We start from the raw sequence: 20,725 nt of genomic DNA, 5'->3' as shown, positions 1-20,725 counted from the left end.
GATTGCCACGGTCAAATGACATATATGAGGAAATTAGCATAATTCCATGATGTTCTGTAATCTTTTGACTTTCTCTTGCACCAGTTTGGTTTAGAGAGATGGAGGGGAGAGAGTTAATGTAATTTTGTTGAAAGAAATTTTTTTCTGTATGTAAGATACTTCTCAGTATGCACATTATGAAGTTCTACTGCTTAACAGTTACTGTGAAGAGCTCACACCTCAGGGTTTTACCCCATTGTTTTAAGTAGAGCTTTCTTTCTGCCTACCCTCATTTGAGGTATTCTGTGGAGTGCAAATTTCTAAAAACAAATTTTGGAAATACCAGGAGATTCTTTGAAGGATAAAAACAGGGCGTCAGGAAACTGTGCTTTGAAAGATGTGGTCTCTACTGGCAGCAGTTGTTAGATAATGATCTTAGGCATAGCCAGGTGTATATTCAAAGTGAGAAGGAATTTGTATGTCTGGACAGAGTATGAGAGTGCCAGTATGAGAAGGATTTCCAAATCCTTCAGATATTGTAATTAGATTTTGTTTTTCAGGGCAGAGGAACAAAACACTATGGCCTCATTGTGGTAGGTCATTCTCTGGGAGCGGGCACAGCTGCCATTCTGTCCTTCTTGCTGCGTCCACAGTATCCATCTTTAAAATGCTATGCCTACTCTCCCCCTGGTGGGCTCTTAAGGTAGGTGTTTATATTTGTGAATAAAAAGACTGGTGAGCTGCAGTCATTAATGGTGACATATTAATTTCTGTTGCACCATAACTAGAGGCACAAGCAGTATTGCACATAATATTCCTCAGATAAGCAATTAGAAATACATGACTGCAAACATTTCAAGGCAGGGATTTCAATTGGGTCCAACTATGACTTCGTTTAGATGTCCTATCAGTTTACAAAAATGACATGAAGCCAGAATGTCATGAGTGCCTCTTTTTTTTTTTCTGAGCCTGACAAAAGAATCCTAACTAAAATCCTGTCATTTCAGCTCATACCCCGCCAAAAATATTATATTGATTTTGCTCTTGTTTTTGGTTTTTACATTATATCTGTTACATTGGTTTTACATTATATCTGTTTACAACTTTTTTCTGTTTAACTATGGCATGCAAACTCAGGTGTGCAATTTCATTGGAATTAGTTTCCCTTTCACAAATCAGAATTCTAAGCCTGGATTAAATCCTGGTCTAGAATCCTGGTTTGTGAAGGGAAGCTAATTGCAGTTAAGCTGCTATTGTGGTTTTCTATCCTGTCAATCTTCTAAATGTTTAATAATCTAGCATCTCCCTATGCAATCTGCAAAACATATAGTTTAAAAAGTATTAGTTAATTTCTATCCCGTTTTCTGTCATATAATATTGTAAAGATGGCAAAGCACCACAGTGTATCTAGTCCCACGTCACTGGATTTAGTTTAGGCTATTATTTTAATTTAAACTAAATCACACAGAACATTCTGTAATACAGGGTTTTTAAGGTAAAAAATAACTGTTCTTTTCATTTAAAAAAAGAAACTCCTTGTGCCGATAAAAGACCTCTTCCTTGAGCAAAATCTGAAAAAGTCAGTTCATTTGCATAGTTTTGTATTGCCTCTCTTGGGCATGAGAAAAGCTAGGGAGCTGGGCTTAGCACTGAAGTCCTCCCTCAGTCCATTGAAAATGTCACCGTGACTCCTCTTGGCTTCTGAGATTTGAGCAGTCCCTGTCCACACATTTTCAAACTTAACACTGCAAGTGTTAACCTAGATGCTGAAGTTCTCAAGATATTCACATGCTGACTTTTGCTCTTATGGGGTGGGGACATGTTGACTATATGACAGAGAGGAAATTATTGGCCCAGAAAGGAAAGCACCTCCTTCCAAAATTGTAGATGCATGCCCCTGTCTCAATAGATCTAGTCTCAATGGATGTAGTAGTTTATTTCATTGTTAATGATGGGAGTCACTACAGGATATTTGGTCAGGGAGTCTCAAGGAAATTATTCAATAGGGCTCATCCTGAAAGGAATTAAATTCTAGATGGCCTCTTCCTTATATATCTTGGGGATGTGGTCCTTATTTGAAATTGAGGAGAGTATTCTGCCCTGAGCATTTCAGGAGAAGGGCAGAATAAATATGTAGTAGATAGCTTAAGGACACATTTTATTGCTAAACATTAGAATGTGCCTTCATGTACCGTGTTTATGATGTGCACTGTTTGGAGCTTACAGGATCATACATTTTACCAGTTCCAAAATATTACAGTCTTGTTAGATTATTGAGTAGTCTTCAGTCACTTCATTCTATTTCATGCTTTAGAAAGAGATGAATGAGGAACCGTAGGTTGCTTAGCTGAACTCTGTGATGCAGTAGAACAAAGCAGGAATCAAGTACACCTTTAAGACCAACCCATTTTTATTCAGAACGTAAGCTTTCGTGTGCTCTCTTAAGCACACTTCATCAGACGAGGGGATCAGATATTGTGAGCTGAAATACAAGCAGTCTAGCAAACTAACTGGTCACATGGTCACATAAAACAGTGTGGCTAGGCCATTTGGTCTGGATAGCCATAAAATATAATAAAAATCTCTGCCAAATGGTGTTTTTGCAAATCTAGGTGAATCACAAAAGGACATGTATATCCAACTTGTAGTCTACCCAATCAACTTATCAACATCAATCTATACATATTAAACATCATTCTAGTCTGCCATTAGAAAACAAGAATACATAAAATGAAAATGGGTTGAGTATACGTAATGAGATAAATAGCCAATATCCCTTATTTGAGTATGTCAATATAAAACATTATTCTGATACACTATAAAAGAGAAATACATTGGAATACTGTGGATGTATAGCTATACTCACTGAGAGTGGGTTTAGCATATGTAATGAGATAAAAAACCAATGTCCCTGTTCAGTCCTGGAGAGGTGTTTGTTCCAAGTTTCATAATAATTTGTAATTCAGCAATTTCTCTCTCCATTCTGTTCTTGAAGTTCCTTTGCAGTAAAACAGCTACCTTGAGATCACCCATTGAATGCTTTGGAAGGTTAAAGTGTTCTCCCACAGATTAGTTCTGTAATTCCTAATGTCAGATTTGTGTCCATTTATCCTTTGGCGTAGGGTTTGTCCTGTTTGCCCTATGTAAAGAACTGAAGAGCATTATTGGCATTTAATGGCATATATAATGTTGGAAGATGAACAAGTGAATGAGCCTGAGATCATGTAGTTAATGCTGTTAGGCCCAGTAATTGTGTTGTCTGGGTGTATGTGGCAGCAAAGTTGGCACTTGGGTTTACTGCAAGCTTTGATACTGGTGTCCATGCTCAGATGAGATGCTGTATTGTTGTGGGTGAGGAGTTGTTTGAGATTAGGTGGCTGTCTGTGTGCAAGAAAAGGTTTACCCCCCAGTACTTTTGAAAGAGAGTTGTCACTGTCCAATAGAGGTTGTAAGTTGTTGATGATACGTTGAACTGTTTTAAGTTGAGAGTTGTGGGTGACCACAAGTGGTGTTCTGTTATTATCTCTTTTGGGTCTGTCTTCTAACAGGTTTTCTCTGGGTATCATTCTGGTTTTGTTAATCTGTGTCCTGACTTCATCAGGTGGGTACTTAAGTTCCAAAAAGGTTTGTTGTAGATCCCTCAGGTGAGAATCTCTGTCAGCAGGATTGGAGCAAATGCGGCTGTAGCATAGAGCCTGGCTGAATACAATGGATCGTTTGGTATGTTTGGGATGGTAGCTGGAGGCATGCAGGTATATTTGTCGGTCAGTAGGTTTCCGGTATAAGGTGGTGTCAATGCGTCCATTGTTTATTTTTACAGTGGTATTCAGAAAGTGTATTTCTTGCATAGATGGGTTCATTGTCAGGTTGATGGTGGGGTGAAAGTCATTGAAAGCCTGGTAGAATGCATCCAGGGCTTCTCTACCATGTGTCCAGACCATAAAGGTGTCATCAATGTAACACAGGTATAAGGTAGGTAGGAGTGGGTGGGAGTCTAGGAAGCGCTGCTCCAAGTCAGCCATAAAGATGTTAGCATATTGTGGGGCCATGCGGGTACCCATGGCTGTACCATTGATCTGTAGGAAAAGTTCATTGCCAAATCTGAAGTAGTTATGGGTGAGAACAAAATGCCACAGTTTGGTGGCAAACTCAGCTATGTTTTTATCAGAGGTTATATTACTTACAGCTTGTAATCCATCTCGGTGTGGGATGTTGGTGTACAAAGATTCCACATCCATGGTGGCTAAGATAGTATTCTTTGGAAGGTTGTTCAAAGATTGTATTTCCCTCAGAAAATCTGTAGTGTCACAAACATAACTAGGGGCACTGGTGGCATAGGGTCTTAGAACAGAGTCCATATATCCAGATACCCCCTCAGTGATAGTGCCTATCCCTGACACTATGGGACGTCCCGGGTTGCCTGGTTTGTGTATTTTGGGTAGAAGATAAAAAGTACCTGGTCGAGGTTCTTGTGATGTGTCTGACAGGATCTGTTCCTGAATGCTCAGTGGTAATTTCTTTGTAATCTTGTTTAGTTCTTTTTTATATTCCTGTGTGGGGTCTGAGTCTGGTTTGTAAAATGAAGTCTTTGAGAGTTGACTTTGAGCCTCCTTGATGTAGTCTGATGTGTTCATGATGACAACAGCTCCTCTTTTGTCTGCCTCTTTAATTGTAATATCCATATTGTTCCTGAGATTGTCTATGGCCTTCCTTTCAGCATGATTGAGATTCTGCTGTGCACGGTGTTGTTTGTTGATCACATCAGTTTGAACTCTCTGGCGAAAGCACTCAATGTAGTGATCCAGTGTGGCATTGCGACCCTCAGGCTGAGTCGATGTGGAGTTTTGTTTTTTTTCTTGTAATGTTGTTTTGTTAGTATGGTGTGGCAGGTAATCTGTTCATTGTTGGTTTGGAGGGGTGTTAAGTGTTCTCCAGTGGAGTGTGTGATGATATGTTGTGAAGATGTAGCATGTTCTTCCTTGTTCTGTTCATGTGTATGTTGGAAATATTCCTTTAGGAGAAGACGACAAAAAAAGGTTTCTAGATCCCCACAAAGCTGAATCATTTGTGTGGATTTGGTGGGGCAGAATGAAAATCCACGTGAAAGAACTGACTCCTCTGAAGGGTTGAGTCTGTGTTGTGACAGGTTGACAGGATTCTTAGATGAGTTCTTGTAGTTGTTTTTAGCAGTCTGCAAGTTAGAAATTTTTTTATTCTTTCGTTGTTTCAGCAGTTCCAGTTGGGGGTGGTAGATGGCTTGTCTTTTCTTGTAGAAATTTTGCCAAGTAGGTTGATTTTTTGTTGAAATGTTCAGTTCAGAGAGTTTGTCCTTTCGGGTACAGAACACTGGTTAGATGTTTAAGTAGTTTCTTGTGATTCAGGTTATGTAGGCATTGTGGGGTGGGCATTCTGGCATTGCTATCTTCCTTATTATCTGGTAATTTTGCCATTTTAAAAGGAATAGAATGTTCTTTACGTTCCATCAGTACGGTCTCTGGATTTGGATATATGGCAGATAAAGAGTGATCCTATACATATTTGAACCTGCCATATTTAAATAGTTTTAAAGTTGTATTTCTAGATTAGTAATGTGTAAAGGCCTTATAAAACAGACACTGCCCCTATTCAGGTATACTGACAAGCTGTCATTTGTTATTAGATGAGCATGCCTTGGAAGTTCTCAGACGTGAACTTGGAACAATCAGTGTTTGTTGTGATGTCTGAATTAGAGGAGTTCATTGTTTCATTGTTCATCAGATGTTCAGAAAGTGTACAATTTTTGATTCAGAAAACTAACTGCACACGTATTGTGTCTTTCTGCCTATCAGTTCTTAACAGCTTCTTTTTTGTCCCTGTTTCTCCTCCAGTGAAGATGCCATGGAGTACTCCAAAGAATTTGTGACTGCAGTTGTACTGGGCAAGGACCTGGTACCTAGGCAAGTCAAGGAGTCTGTAGCTTCAAAGTTCATCAAGCTGTTCCCTTATCATGTACCAAGGCTGTTTCTTATCTTAAAACTCCTTGTTTTCATCTGTTTCCCATTTACCAATCCTCATGTGCTTCTTGCTTATCCCTCTCTTCCTAATTGCCTGCATCTTTAGCTGAACACATGCATTGATGTATCATACCCCTGTGTATTGACATGTCCCTCCCCTGTATTACAGTTGCCTGTATAACTGGCAAAGGTCAATATTTTGATTCCACAGTCATGTTTACTGTGGCATCTGATGCATCTATGCCATTTCCTTAGTTTTCTGTGCTGCCATTTACACCTTTGTACTCTCTCCCAGGTCACCTCTTCTGAGCCATCTTACACCTGTGAACTGTTTCCTGGCTATATCTGCTGTGTCATCTCCCACGTGTGCACTATATCTTGAGCTATGAGTGTTGCCACCTCACATCTGTCTTTGTATTATGTGAGCTGTGTCATCTTACACTTGCGTACTGTGTGCTGAGCTGTAGATATTGTGTCATCTCACCTCACACCTATGTGGTGTCTTCTCCCTTACCTATGTGTGTTTCATCTAACATCATCTTAAAGTTGTGTAAAATTTTCCTTTAATATCTCACATTATTTTACAATCTCATTCGTCTAGGTGGATATACTGTGGTTGAGAAACACTTTGTAGGACTTTTAATTGGTAGAAGTAAAAGTAATTCCCATATCATTCTCAAATGGTTGGTTGGTAGTTTGGTGTGTGTAGGCAGAGCTGACCACTAACAAAAATGCAGAATAAAGAGCCTGGGAATGGCAACTTCCATCATGGTAGTCAATAGGTATACCCCAAGCAAAGCCAAAATGCTATTAATAGATCCTCTTAGCAAGAGGGCTGAAATGCTTTGGAAGTCATTACTGTTCTTTGGCCCAGAAAAAAAAAAAAACCAGGACATTGTAGTATCATACTTGTCCAAGGTCATAGAACAGCAGGGATCCATTACTTCAGACTAATCAGTTGCATCTATATGCTTAATTTCCCTGTGGAGACAGAGATATCCTTTTTTCTTCACTTTTTCTTTTAAGTTTTGTGCATGAAAAATATTGAAAGTTTACTTTTTTATCTTGTATGAAAGAAAACATCTTTCACTTATGCATCTCTGATTATTTGAGTAGTGTACCTTTAGACATTCATACTTTGTGAAATCTAAGGTCTCTGAATCGTTTTTTGGTGACATGATCCTGTTAGACTTAGCCTTCTTTGGAGAGCCAGTTTGGTGTAGTGGTTAAGTGTGCGGACTCTTATCTGGGAGAACCGGGTTTGATTCCCCACTCCTCCACTTGCACCTGCTAGCAAGGCCTTGGGTCAGCCATAGGTCTGGCAGAGGTTGTCCTTGAAAGGGCAGCTGCTGTGGAGCCCTCTCCAGCCCCACCCACCTCACAGGATGTCTGTTGTGGGGGAGGAAGGTAAAGGAGATTGTGAGCCGCTCTGAGACTCTTCAGAGTGGAGGGCGGAATATAAATCTAATACCTTCATCGTCTTCTTATTTCTCTAGCCTTTGTTATTTCACACCTCTGTGTCATAAATTCTCTGTATTTTGAGTTAACAGCCTCCGGGAGTATGCTTGTGGATTTTTATGTTTCGCTACCTGCTTATGTCTTTCTGATTGGCCATGGAATGCCTGCAGTATATTTTACTGTATTACCTTTCTCTTTTGTGTACACTTTCCTTACCTTGTGCCATGGAGTAGTTCTTCTCTGAACTGACCTCGCTATAGTTCCTTGATTATATGCAGGGCTTTTTTGGTAGAAAAAGCCCAGTAGGAACATTTGCATATTAGGCCACACCCCCTGATATCACCATTGTTTCACACGGGGCTTTTGTTGTAGAAATAGCCCAGCAGGAACTAATTTGCATATTAGGCCATACCCCTGAAACCAAGCCAGCCTGAACTGTGTTCGTGCGTGTTCCTGCTCAAAGAAAGCCCTGGTTATATGATTCTCACAATAGTTGCACTAGTCCTCATTGCATCTGATGTTATTTGTCTCACAGGATTGGCCTTTCACAGCTGGAGGGATTCCGCCGGCAACTTCTGGATGTTCTGCAGAGGAGTAACAAACCAAAGGTAAGACTTCAAGCATAGTTGAAATGAAATTATTTCTCTCATGGACATTCCTGAAATAACATCAAATGCTGCTAGCTTTTCTAGGTCTCTGTGCAGTCTGACAGAAGGAATTCTGCACCTGCTGTGGAATATTTTAGAACTCCAGTCAAGGAACTGCAGTTAAATCCCCCTTGTGAGAGGGAGCATTTCAACCCGTCATGCATGCTTCAAAGGGAATGGCAAACATCTTCCCAATCAGTTCTCTTCTGACTCCCATGTCTCTATACATCTTTCTGTCTTTAGCTTAGGCGATCATTTCTACTGCTCACGACCTGAGTTCGATCCTAGCAGAAGCTGATTCAAGTAGCCGACTCCAGGTTGACTCAGCCTTCCATCCTTCCGACGTCAATAAAACGACTACCCAGCTTGCTGGGGGGAAAGTGTAAATGACTGGGGAAGGCAATGGCAAACCACCCTATAAAAAGTCTGCCGTAAAAACATTGTGAAAGCAACGTCACCCCAGAGTTGAAAACAACTGGTGCTTGCACAGGGGACTACCTTTACCTTATCATTTCTACATTAGAAATAGGTAGAAATATTGTTCTCTATTTCTTTGGGAGACTTTTCTATCTTTAAATGTTGCCAGACTTATGGAAACCTGTTTTATTATTATTAAACTAATAAGGTGACTCAAGGAGACTGAATTTATAGCCCCACACATAGTTTGCAAATAGTCCCTTGTATTTGCCCCTGAATACGGTATTTGCCAGAAAGGACTACTACAACCCCCTAAAAAATGTGCACAGCAGGAATATAAGATGGCCCCAGTTTCTTGACACTGCACTTGAGGGGGGAAAAACACTACTCTTCCTTTTGGTTAAATACAGTAATTCTGTCCACTGTCAATGCCTGCCTCTCTCAGCTAGGCCTCTGTAAGTTCCTTATCTCATGGAGTTGGTGCATTATCACCTCTATGTGGTGATCCACATAGGGTATATTGCTGCTACTCATGACAAAGCCATACATTAGAGTGGCACTTGGACATCATCTTCTGAGGTTATTGGTGAATTCACAGTCAGCCTTTGCACTTTGCAGTGTCTCTGTTTTGTTTAGGATGTCTTGTTCCATTTGTAGCTGCTCCAGATCTATGATGTTTTTTGTATTTCAGCTATTGCCTAAACAGTATATTCTCAGTCATCTAAAGTTTAGGTCTTATCCATTTTGATTTCTTGCTACACAGCGCAATCTTCTATGAATTTAATGTGCATCTGCTGTGTGTGACTACTTGAGCTAAAACTGACAAGTACTGTAGCCTGTGATTTACTTGTTAAAAATTGTCTCTGATTAAAGTAGGATTTGACTATACTGCTAAATTCCTATTGTAATAAAATGAGATTAGATAGAAATCTCAAATTATCCTCAAATTATCAGTTGAAGCATATTTGCACAGTAGGTCATGTGCCTTCCCTTGTTTGCTCCTTTGCTTTTGTCTCCTCCCTCTTGACTACTCTTGGATTAAAAGACTGGATATATTTTTCATTCGTTTCCAGTTTTCCCTTATTTGTTCCCTGTGCACTAAGTAATACACCACCAAGGTGCCAAGATGACTCCTTACTATTTCATACTGCTTCTTAATTTATTAATTTTAAGCAGATTACTCAAATATAGAAAAACCTAGACCCCCGTTTGAATGGCTGCGAAAATCTATCACAGGTGCGTTAAAAAGTGATAGGTTTGCTATTATCTTTTAATAAAAGACATAATGTCTCCATAAGATCTATATTTTGGAGCAAAGGAAGAATTAAAAGATTTCTAGGCTCAGAAAAAGGATTGCATTCAAAGGTCACGTGATACATCATGGTGCCTGCACTACCTGCACCACAGTCACATGCTCTATCAGAGTATGGTATCGTAAGATACCTCACTTGCAGTATTCTAGGTGGCAGAGCATTAAGGCTCATTAGCATAAAAGCACTTCTATAGCAAGGAACAGTAAAATATACACAGTAATTGGGGAGCTCTCCAGGTAGAAGAATACCAACAAATTGAGTAGAATAAACATGTTGCGCTCTACAGATTGTACTGTTATAATTGTACTTAAATAGATGTTTCTTAATCTTTCTTATGTCTTCCTGTCTGGTAACTGAATAAAGGGACTCCAAGGAAAGACTGAGGAACTGTAATAAAGGGACTCCAAGGAAAGATTGAGGAACTGTAATAGTTGCTCAACAAGTTTATCCTAGTAGAAAAGTTATGTCTAACTAAGTCTTAGATGTTGGAGGATATAATTTTTAACTTTAAGGTGCCAAGAAGTATTTAGAAGGCTTTTGCAATAGCACATCTCTTGAGGGGGGCAGTTTAAAAAGAAGGCTGATAGTCACTTTTTGTAGGGCATTATCTGGCATAAGCAAGGCAAAAGAAAAAAAAAAGTTAATCATGTGCATCATGACGTGTTATTGTGATGCAGATTATATGCTAAAACAGTGATTTTAGTATTCTGTTTGATCGAAGTGCAAGCATTTTTGATAATGTGAAGTCTGGGAAGCCAAAAGTTAAGTTTTCAGCTTGCTATCTTTAAGTTATCCTGTCTGAAATATCTTTGCAAGGAAGATAAACTATAAATAATGTAAGTAAATACTTGTATGCAGTAATGTGGGTATTCTGGGAAAATGAGGATTTGATTTAAAGAAATACTTTAAATATTTAATTAATTTTAGGAAAATTTCAATAATGTTAGCAAAACTATGTATAAGCGTTGGGGCTTGAACATGCTTCATATCCCACATTTAGCCCATCTAACATGTTCAGTTTGTAGCACAACACCCTTGACAGACAAACAAACTTGACAAACACCCTTGACAAACTTGCTGTACTTACATGTGTGGAGTCAGAACTTTTTCCACAGGAAAATATAGCATTATAAAACTTTCTGGAAATTTTCCCATCCCACATAAGAAGAAGAAGAAGATATTGGATTTATATCCCACCCTCCACTCCGAAGAGTCTTAGAGCGGCTCACAATCTCCTTTACCTTCCTCCCCCACAACAGACACCCTGTGAGGTGGGTGGGGCTGGAGAGGGTTCTCACAGCAGCTGCCCTTTCAAGGATAACCTCTGCTAGAGCTATGGCTGACCCAAGGCCATGCTAGCAGGTGCAAGTGGAGGAGTGGGGAATCAAACCCGGTTCTCCCAGATAAGAGTCTGCACACTTAACCACTGGACCAAACTGGCTCTCTGTTTGTGTGTGTATTGGAGATCCTTATTCTTCATCCATGCATACACTCATTCCAGATAATCACTGTTAAATGTTAATTACCTCTCAGCAGGAAACTGACCTTCTTTCCTCATGATGTCATATTGCTAAACCTTTGTCCACTTTGAACTATAATTGAAAACTGATTGATTAGCTCATATATCACCTACCTCAAGACATCACTAGCGGCAAGTAAGACTAGGAGCTTTGTTCCTATAAAGCTATATGCAGTTTTTCTTTGATCTATTTAGAACCTTCAATGAAAGCTGGGTAAACTCCTTTGTCTGAAGCAAGTAGAATACGAAATGAAATGTTTCCTTCTTTTTTTCTGGTGTCATCTGTTTTTGCTCCATGTTGTTATTTGTGGAGGGGGCAAAAGCTGCTTTCCTTTTTCTTCCCTTCAACAGTGGAGAATCATTGTGGGTGCAACCAAATGCATACCCAAGTCTGAGCTTCCTGAAGAGCCTGAAGTGAATTCAGTGACCAGTCATCGTCTCTGGACCCATCCCAGTGATTTAACCATTGCCCTGTCAGCCAGCACTCCACTCTATCCTCCTGGGCGTATCATTCATGTGGTTCACAATCATCCAGCAGAGCAGTGCTGGTAAGTGAAACCAGGAGTAAAACCAGGCTTGACGTTTAGTAACATAACATTAAGGCACCTGGTGTATTACATAATTCCCCTTGGCTTCTTGGCATCTGCTACATAGTATTAGTTAATACTGTAGGACAGAGGAGATAACTTTATGAACCTTAAACAGATGATGAACCCTTCTCGTTCCTGCTCTCTGCTTCTGCACACTATAATACAAAGTTGGTTAATTTGTAGTGAAGGGTAATGTGTGGTTAATGTGAGTGTGAAGTAATACACAGAGAATTCTGCCATATTGTGTGAGAGACATACTTCAGATTCCTTTCAGCTCTCTTATTCCACTTTCTTGCTTTTCCTTGACTGCCTTTCATAACATCTCTTTCAGCTGCTGTGATCAGGAGGAACCCACCTATTTTGCCATTTGGGGTGACAATAAAGCTTTTAATGAAGTGATCATTTCCCCAGCAATGCTGCATGAACACTTACCATATGTTGTCATGGAAGGTCTCAATAAGGTAATATTGGCCATCTGATTTGGGGAACCAAGTGTGGTAGAAGAATCAGAAAGGTGTGCTAATCACCTTGGTGTGAATCTTTTGGATTGGCAAGTGAGTTTGAATCACAAAATAGAAACATGATTTGGGTGGGGCCTTGTAACCATCTAGTCCAGTCACCTGCAAGAAAATTCAAGATTGATATCATTAGGGATGGTTATGAACCTAAAAAATCCAATTTGGTTCAGGGCAGTTCCTGAACCGAACTCTGATCTGAACTGAACCAAAAATGCCTTGAACCAAACCAGCCAGTTCAGGTTCCACTTCCTCCCAGCCATGACAAATCACAGTGGAAGAAAGGGGGGGTGCCCAGGAAGAGCCATTTAAACTGTCTGTTTTGCTTCCCCCCACTTCAAAGCAGCAGGGGGAGAGAAACTGATGGGTTCACAGCCATTTAAACCTAACAGCTGACAGGTGGACTTGCCCCACTGTCAGACTGAAATGGCTGGCAGCCATTTAAACCTAGCAGGTTAGCTGCAGACCCACGCCGCTCAGCTGTTAGGTTTAAATGGCATGAACAGCCAAACATCGGTTTGGAGCCCTGATCAAGTTTGTCCCAAATTTTGGTTCGTGAACCTGTTCAAGCCCATCCCTAGATATCATCCCCAATAGATAACTATTCCAGCCTCTGCTGGAAGATTCCAGTGAGATCAAACTTGTCCCCAGTAATTGGTTTCATAGTCAAACTTCTGTTCTGTTAAGGTATTTTCCCTAATAATAATCTGAAATCTACTGTGCTATAATTTAGACCTCTTAGATCTGGCTAGGTATAGGAAGGGATAATTATGATTCCATAGATCACTGAAATATGAAGGTACAGTATGGTTAAATAATTGCATGTTTAGACTATAGTCCCAAGAAGTGTGCAAAGTAAATCTCCATTTACAAATCTAGATTTTAAATTCAGATAAGTGTCAATGTAACCTTTACAAAAATGTGGTCACAATCCAGAGATCTGCTCAAAGGTTTGCATGTACTGACAAGCTAAAGTGAGATTATGTTTTTTTTTGTCATAGAACAGCTTTGCTCAGTTACTGTGTCTAATCCAACTTCCTGAATTTTCCTCATACCTTACAAATCAATTGACTAATCATTTTTCCAGTCTACAGGTTATTAATAACTATGATCATAATTCAGAGAACCATATGATTCTTTGTTACCATTTTACCAGTTGTTACCATTTTACCCTCCCATCCAACCACAGAAAACTGTTTTGAAATACAGTGGACTTTCAAAAGTAGTTATGATCAAGCATTATTGGGGGCATGTGTGCAGTTGCTATTCTCCGCTGATTGCTTTGCATAGGTCCTGGAGAACTACAATAAGGGCAAAACAGCCTTGCTTTCTGCAGCCAAAGTGATGGTGAGTCCCACAGAAGTGGATCTCAACCCCGAGTTAATCTTCCAGAATCAGCCCCTGCCTAGTAGACCCTCTGTGCAGATTGGAATTGGAATTGGAGACATAACAGTGGACAGAAGGAACAGCAGCACTAAGTAAGGATATGACTCTGATTTTCTAAAAAGATCTACCCAAAAGCCTGCTGTGATATGTGATAACTGCTGTGATGCTGGTGGATATCATGAAGTTCTAAGTAAGAAATTGTGTCCACAGTGCTTCTTTGTTTTGTTCCGGGCGCTGGTAATAATGCAGCCTTTCATGAGTCTCATGTTTTTGTATTCTCCTTTTGCAGGAGTAAGGCTCACTCTGAAATCAGTTTGGAAGGGTTTTATGATGCCAAGCTTCTATCTCCAGTGCAGAAGGATCCTGTGGAGCTCCTGCTTCTAGATACCAAGGAGCGCCTGTCTGTAGAACTGCAGGACCGGCGTGCTCCTCTTGCCACTATGGAAAGCCTGTCTGATAATGAGTCAATCTACAGTTTTGATTCAAGGCGCTCCTCTGGTTTCCGGAGCATCCGTGGCTCACCCAGCCTCCATGCAGTAATGGAAAAAGATGAGACTCACTGTTTTTATATTGATCCAGCAATCCCTGAGGAGAACCCCTCTCTTAGTTCACGGACAGAGTTGCTTGCTGCTGACAGCCTCTCCAAACACTCCCAGGAGACACAGCCTCCTGAAGCCCTGCACAACAGTGGTGGCAGTTCTCCTCAGCGGCGATGCAGCGATGAAGGAGCTGGCAGTGACATAGACCATGTTTCCTTTACAGCTCGGGAGGAACTGACCCTTCAGAATGGGCGGCTCAGTGATGCCCCCAGTCCACAAGTGCTGGAGTTTGCTGAGTTTATAGACAGCCTCTTTAATCTGGACAGCAAAAGTAGCTCCTTCCAGGACATCTATTGCATGATGGTATCAGACAGCACTAGTGATTTTGCTGAGATACCCAAGTCTGTCAGTGATCAGGAGATCCTGCTTAGAGCACAGTATGAGCCCAACCTAGTTCCAAAGCCCCCCAGGTTATTTGCTGGCTCAACAGATCCCTCCTCAGGCATATCAGTTTCCCCTTCTTTCCCTCTGAGTTCTTCTGGAGAGCTTATGGACATCACTCCTACAGGCATGAGTAGCCAGGAATGCCTAGCTACTGACAAAATCCGGACTTCCACACCCACTGGCAATGCAGCCAGCCCTGCCAAACAAGAGGACCTTGTGATCTCAGCCCTCTAGTACAGGAAAATAGGAGTTGTGGCTCAAATAGCCAGTCCCATACACTGAATCACGGAGATAACACTTGGAGGAGCTGGTCGTGGTCAGGTCAATAGTAAGAACAGATGCATGGAGAAGGGTGGTGTTCCTTCTTAGGTGCTACATTAATGGCACCCAAATGGATGTCAGCATGAAGGATGCCACACCTTGGGTTGTGTTCTTTGGTTAGGGAGAAGATCACTGCTTAACACAGCCTGCCGCAGTTAGAGACCTTGTCCAGTGAAGTTAAATGGTCGGTTTCCCTACCTCAGCATATTTGATTAATCAAAGAGGCAGTTGCTGCCTTTTCTGCTGAAATTAGGAAGTTACTGTCCACAGGCTAGAGGACCAGAGTTACAGAAGCTGAGGGATCAGATAATATCCCTGCAATCATGTCAGGATCAAGGAAATTGTGACTTTAAGCCCTATTGCACTAGCACGTCATGTTTAACGCAAGTACCTGTTTATAACTGTCATCGTTGTGAGGTAGTTTTTAATTGATACATTTTCCAGTTATAAAGCCATTAAGGCTGTGTTCTGGAGGAATGCAGCCCCCCCACACACACACACAACTGGGTGCAGTGAGAATTGGGATGGGCTGTATATTTGCTCCCCTGATTAGCTCTGTGTTCAGTGATAACCAGACTTCTTCTGAGAAGAAAGAAAGCGCATGTACTGGAGAGCTGAAGTTCATTGCCATGTTTCTTCACCCACTGGAGGGGTGAGAGGTCTCTTGGGTTTCACCGTCATCACAATTCCCCAACCACTATGAACTTGTGACATTACTGCCCTGGCTGTTGGGGTTTTCATCTCTATTTGCATGGATTGATTGATTTAAACTATTTATGTTATTCAGTAGGCTTGCCAGTAACTTGCATTATTCTCCATGTCCTTGTGGTACCTGGAGCCACTTTGTCCTTGTTCCCAATCTTTTATTTACTTGCAGTGTCATGGCAGACCAAAGTAAGTCTGTCCCTGAGTTCAGGAAAAAAGAACTTTTACTGTATGTTGAATCATCATGTATGTTTACAAAGTTACTAAATATTTTGGGAGATATTTATTAAGTAAACAAGGAGGAATGTTCCTTCCCATGCCTCCCTCAGCATGGTACCAGAAGCAACTGTTGAATGGGCACGTGTTGCTATTCCAAATCCTTATTGGAAAGGGAGGACAGAGCAAAGGGATTAGCCCTTTGTGCACACATCTCTTCACCATCCTCCCCCAATACTTGCCATACTTATTTGATGAATCCCCATCAGTTGAGCTACAGTACATGACTAGTATTCTGTGTGTGGTGAGGGTCTCCATGTAGCGAAGACCTGCACAAGAGTGGGAGAATTTCCATTCTTCCCAGCAACTTAGCTTTATTTCCCCAGGACTTTCTGTAGACTCAATTTGTCATTGCCTTAGACTATTAAGGATGTGTGCACCTTACTTCAGAACAAGTCCTATTGAATGTTTCAGGGCTTCCTTCTGAGTAAATTTACATGCAATCAAACTGCCAATGTATGGGTGTAGAACAGTATACTTCGTTGCATTCACGTAAATTATTCTACAGGATGCAGGGGATAAATGAATTGGCACCTATAAATTTAAAAATGCTGGTGTTTAGCACAGCATAAAGTAAATTCCTTCTTTCTACCTGGAAATTATAATGCAGTAGAAATACAAAAGTTTTCATTTATAAAATAGTACAGTCAGTTTTTTAAAAAATATTTTTATTACTTGAGATTGAGCTGTTTTAAAAATGGAAATCCTAAATGAGTCCTTTTTCGAAATAGGATAATTTCCAGCTTTTAAGCCTCGTGTAAAACTGTATCTGTTTTTTGTTGGAAAAGTAGTGCTTTTTAGTAGTGCTTTTTGCTGGAAAAGTAGTGCTTATATAGTCTCAACAAGAATAGCTGCTTTCGGTTCCCTGGTGTCCTGAGGCAGCTATTAACAACAGCTACTCTGACAAATTCTCTTTTAATGAAAATAGTGAGAGAAAGTCACTGTTTTCAGGCAGATTCAGAATTTTTTTTTAATTTTGGGGGAAGCATGCACAAACTGTGAAGTTAATGGCAAAACTTGGGAAGATAGGAAGGAGTCTTTCATAAGCTGCATGTGAGAAGGTTAGGCTCGCCAAATTGGGCAGGCTGTGCAATCCATGCAGTCTGTGATCTTGCAGGGACTACCCTGAGAGTTGAGCTAGGATGCAGAGCTAATACTTAGCGCTTTAAACCTTCAAAGCACTTTACAAATGAATGAATCTTCCCAACTCTTTTGGGTCATGGGAATGTGTGTATGTGGGGGGAAGGGCGTGTATGTTTATGCACACAGTGTAACTACTGTATTATGAATCAGAGGGCCAAACTAGATGTTATAGTGTCCTTGTGACTGCCACAAGGATGCCACTGCCATTTTAAAGTCATTTTAAAATGCCACTAGGATGCAGCATAGAGTTTTTCCTACCCCCTTTCAAGTGCCAAAACAGCTGCAGGACTGAAGGGATGTGGCCATTTCATTTTACATGGTATGAGGGGGGGGTAAGGAACAAGCGTTGCTCAGCCTGCTACACTGCCCTCTCAGCATTTTAAAATGCCTTTAAAATAGCAGGATCTCCGCAGCACCCAGAAGGACCCCATCATGTCTCGTTTTGCCCAGAAACAGTGTTGTCTCAGAGAATCTGCTGAGGCTTTGCAAAGCCAGCCTTTGGAGGTTACTTTGGCTCAGAGAGCCACATTCAGAGAACCTAGGCAGTTGATACGGCTTTGCTTAGAGATGGTTTGCGTTTATTCTGCAGTGGTGATCAAATTGTGAATAATGGATCAAGCTATTGCACTACAATGATGTGCCTGACCTGAGCAACATTTCATTGTTGTTCCATGGGGTTTCCTTTGTGACTATTAAAATTCTTAAATTGCATCCCATGAGTGTATATTACACTCTTCCTTGCCAGTGGCAGCACAATCAGGCTGCCTTAATTGTGTTTGTCCCAGATTATTTCTGAGTTTTGTGACTCTCCAGCAAGAAGGAAAAAATACACAAATTCCAGTAGCTCAATGGCACCGACAAAGAAAGACTAGAGGAAAATGGGAGAGATGTTGTGGGATGTTTATTTGCTGAATCACAGGCTCCTACAGCTCTCTATTCATAACTTTCTTGAAAAATTTGGTCTCCTAGCACTGAAGTACACCAACACTTCTTAAACACCTTGAACTTCCCTTTTATAGCATACTTATACATCCATTCCAATGTTTTAGACTATGTAGGGAATAATATTACTGACATATACAAGCTTGGCCAGTTGATTTCCATGTCTAAACACTTTGCTACCTCTCTCACTCATGTTACATAGTGTTCTTCACTCTATGTATTCTCACTGTGCTCTGATGAATTGGCTTTCATACCCTGCTGGCTAGCTTTTGAAGTTCCTTCACTACTTTGCTTTTGTGTTTCATCCTCAAGGTGCTGCTTGCCTCTCCATGCTCACTCAGTGCCTTTGATTTTGGGATTGTCCATTGAAATATGTCTGGAGCTTCATTATGTGGTTGAGACAGTGCTAGGAGTGCATCTGAAACAACCAGTAGCCAAACATTTCATAGTTCTAGCAAATTAATTTGCACCCCTGTACTCATCCAATTATTATTGGAATAGTAAATATTAAGTGGAATGGCACCAATTTAATGAAGGTTTGGAGCTACTTGATTTGCTCAAAGACCGCTTTATGTGCACTTTAAAAATTGAAATGCATAATCCCAAGTCCCATATGAATATTGATGCAATGTGCCAAAGATGCTCCTACAAAGGATATCTTCCCCACAAGACACTTTATGATTTAGTGTGCAGTCCTATGCAGAGTGGTAAAGCAGCAGTACTGTGGTCTGAACTCTCTGCTCACAACCTGAGTTCGATTCCGGCAGAAGCTGGATTCGGGTAGCCAGCCCAAGGTTGACTCAGTCTTCCATCCTTCCAAGGTCGGTAAAATGACTACCCAGCTTGCTGGGGGGGGGGGAGTGTAAAAGACTGGGGAAGGCAATGGCAAACCACCCTGTAAAAAGTCTGCCATAAAAACGTTGTGAAAGCAACGTCACCCCAGAGTCGGAAATGACTGGTGCTTGCACAGGGGACCTTTCTTTTCCTTCCCTATGCAGATATACTCCAGACAACGCCCATTGACTTCAATGGACTTAAAAGGGTGTCAGTCTGCTTAGGATGACACAGTTAATATCTTAGCACCTCTGTGGCACATATTTAATTAACAGTAAATGTTCAAATGACTGTAATACAATGTAACCCAGTAACTTACACAGAGAACACTTTAGGTGTGTTTTAGCCATTCTTTGACACAGGTTTGTTTTAGCCACTCTTCCCACAGGTCAAACAGCTTCTAGTTCCCAGTGTGGTATCAGGGTAATACATGAAGACCACTGCCACTCTTTTCTGAAAGAGTAGTTTCAGAATTTCCCAAGTACATATAAAAAGCCAAGTCTGTCCTTTGTGCTTTGGACTCAGGTTTATCACCTGCTGAAATCTGTAAAATAATTTATATTAATTTGCGTGGAGGTGGGGACTTAAAGTCTGAACCTCAGATAATGCTTTGCATATGGCTTTAAATATTCACTGACCCTTTTATAATTTTTTCTCTTCTTCAACTACTTTCAGTTTAGTCTCTGATTCTGCCCAGGGAAGTTATCCCTCTTGAAACAGCTCCATTTTGGTCATGGAATATCTTACTTATCTCCACTTGGTTCTCCTGATAGTAAAATACTCCAGCTTGTACATTTTAACATTTCATCTTCTTCAGCATTGAGGGCATATAATTGTCTCGGTTATTTTCTTTTTCTCTTAGTTTAAAAACTAACAACTGCAGACATTCTGTGTTTCTGCCCACTTGCAAAGACCAGTGTAAAGTGTTTATTCAGCCAAATTTACTTAAAAGAACAATTAACAACAGGTTGGGTATCTATTCAGCCATTACGTGGTGTGGGATACTGTTCTACTGGACTGGAATAGAGCTAGCATATAGCACTAAAGATGAAATATACTATTGTTCATTAACATTTGTTTCAGTACAAGTCAAATTGAGCCCTTTAATAGTGCCATCCTAAGCAGCCTTATACTCTTCTGTTGAAGGCTATGGCTTAGAAGGGTGTAAGTCTAATTAGGCTGGCACTTTTCCAGGGTGTAAATTGTGTAGTTTTTTCCTTTATTCTACCCAGTTTCTCACCATCCCCCACCCCCCATACAGAGCTTTTATTACTTATATATCCAGCTATCACATGGACAAAAAGCCCTGCAGGTCAGGAGTGTGCAGTAAAGAGGTAGAATTTGTCAAAGCCTCTGTGAGAAAAGTATGAAATGAAATAAATAGAATTGCATTCTGTGAGTGAGAGAGAAAGGATAAAGATTTGCCTGATTCCCCTGCCTTATTGCAGCTCCCTAGCCCACTTGTTTCTTGCAACCTCCAGCATCAGCTTTTCAGGGATAAAAAGTATACTTGAGAAAGGAAAGTTCAGGGACTATAAACCCAGGGTTCTGCATTGGCAGTTGGAAGTTTATAATCCATAGTGTGTAATTTTGACTAATCTTCATAGTGTATTTTGAGGGCACTCTTAGGTTTCTTTGGCACAGAATTTAGATTCCATATCACAGTGTGTACCCAGCCCTTAGCACAGTGTGAATATAAACTCC

General features: G+C 40.7%; 1 protein-coding gene across 1 annotated transcript in view; it reads left to right on the top strand.

Annotated features, from left to right (window-relative positions):
- The window catches only part of DAGLA (diacylglycerol lipase alpha), a 121,475-nt gene extending 105,567 nt beyond the window's left edge, over nt 1-15,908 (top strand). Inside the window, exons 15-21 of the mRNA XM_060262230.1 lie at nt 540-682; nt 5,847-5,915; nt 7,966-8,038; nt 11,678-11,874; nt 12,248-12,377; nt 13,722-13,909; nt 14,107-15,908. Of these exons, the coding sequence (XP_060118213.1) occupies nt 540-682; nt 5,847-5,915; nt 7,966-8,038; nt 11,678-11,874; nt 12,248-12,377; nt 13,722-13,909; nt 14,107-15,034 (1,728 nt within the window). The 3' untranslated portion in view covers nt 15,035-15,908. The remainder of the gene's footprint in view (nt 1-539; nt 683-5,846; nt 5,916-7,965; nt 8,039-11,677; nt 11,875-12,247; nt 12,378-13,721; nt 13,910-14,106) is intronic.
- The last annotated feature ends 4,817 nt before the right edge of the window (nt 15,909-20,725 follow it).

This window comes from Heteronotia binoei, chromosome 21 (genome assembly GCF_032191835.1).
Source record: "Heteronotia binoei isolate CCM8104 ecotype False Entrance Well chromosome 21, APGP_CSIRO_Hbin_v1, whole genome shotgun sequence".
Classification (NCBI taxonomy): Eukaryota; Metazoa; Chordata; class Lepidosauria; order Squamata; family Gekkonidae; genus Heteronotia; species Heteronotia binoei.
This window is presented reverse-complemented; position numbering and strand designations above follow the sequence as displayed.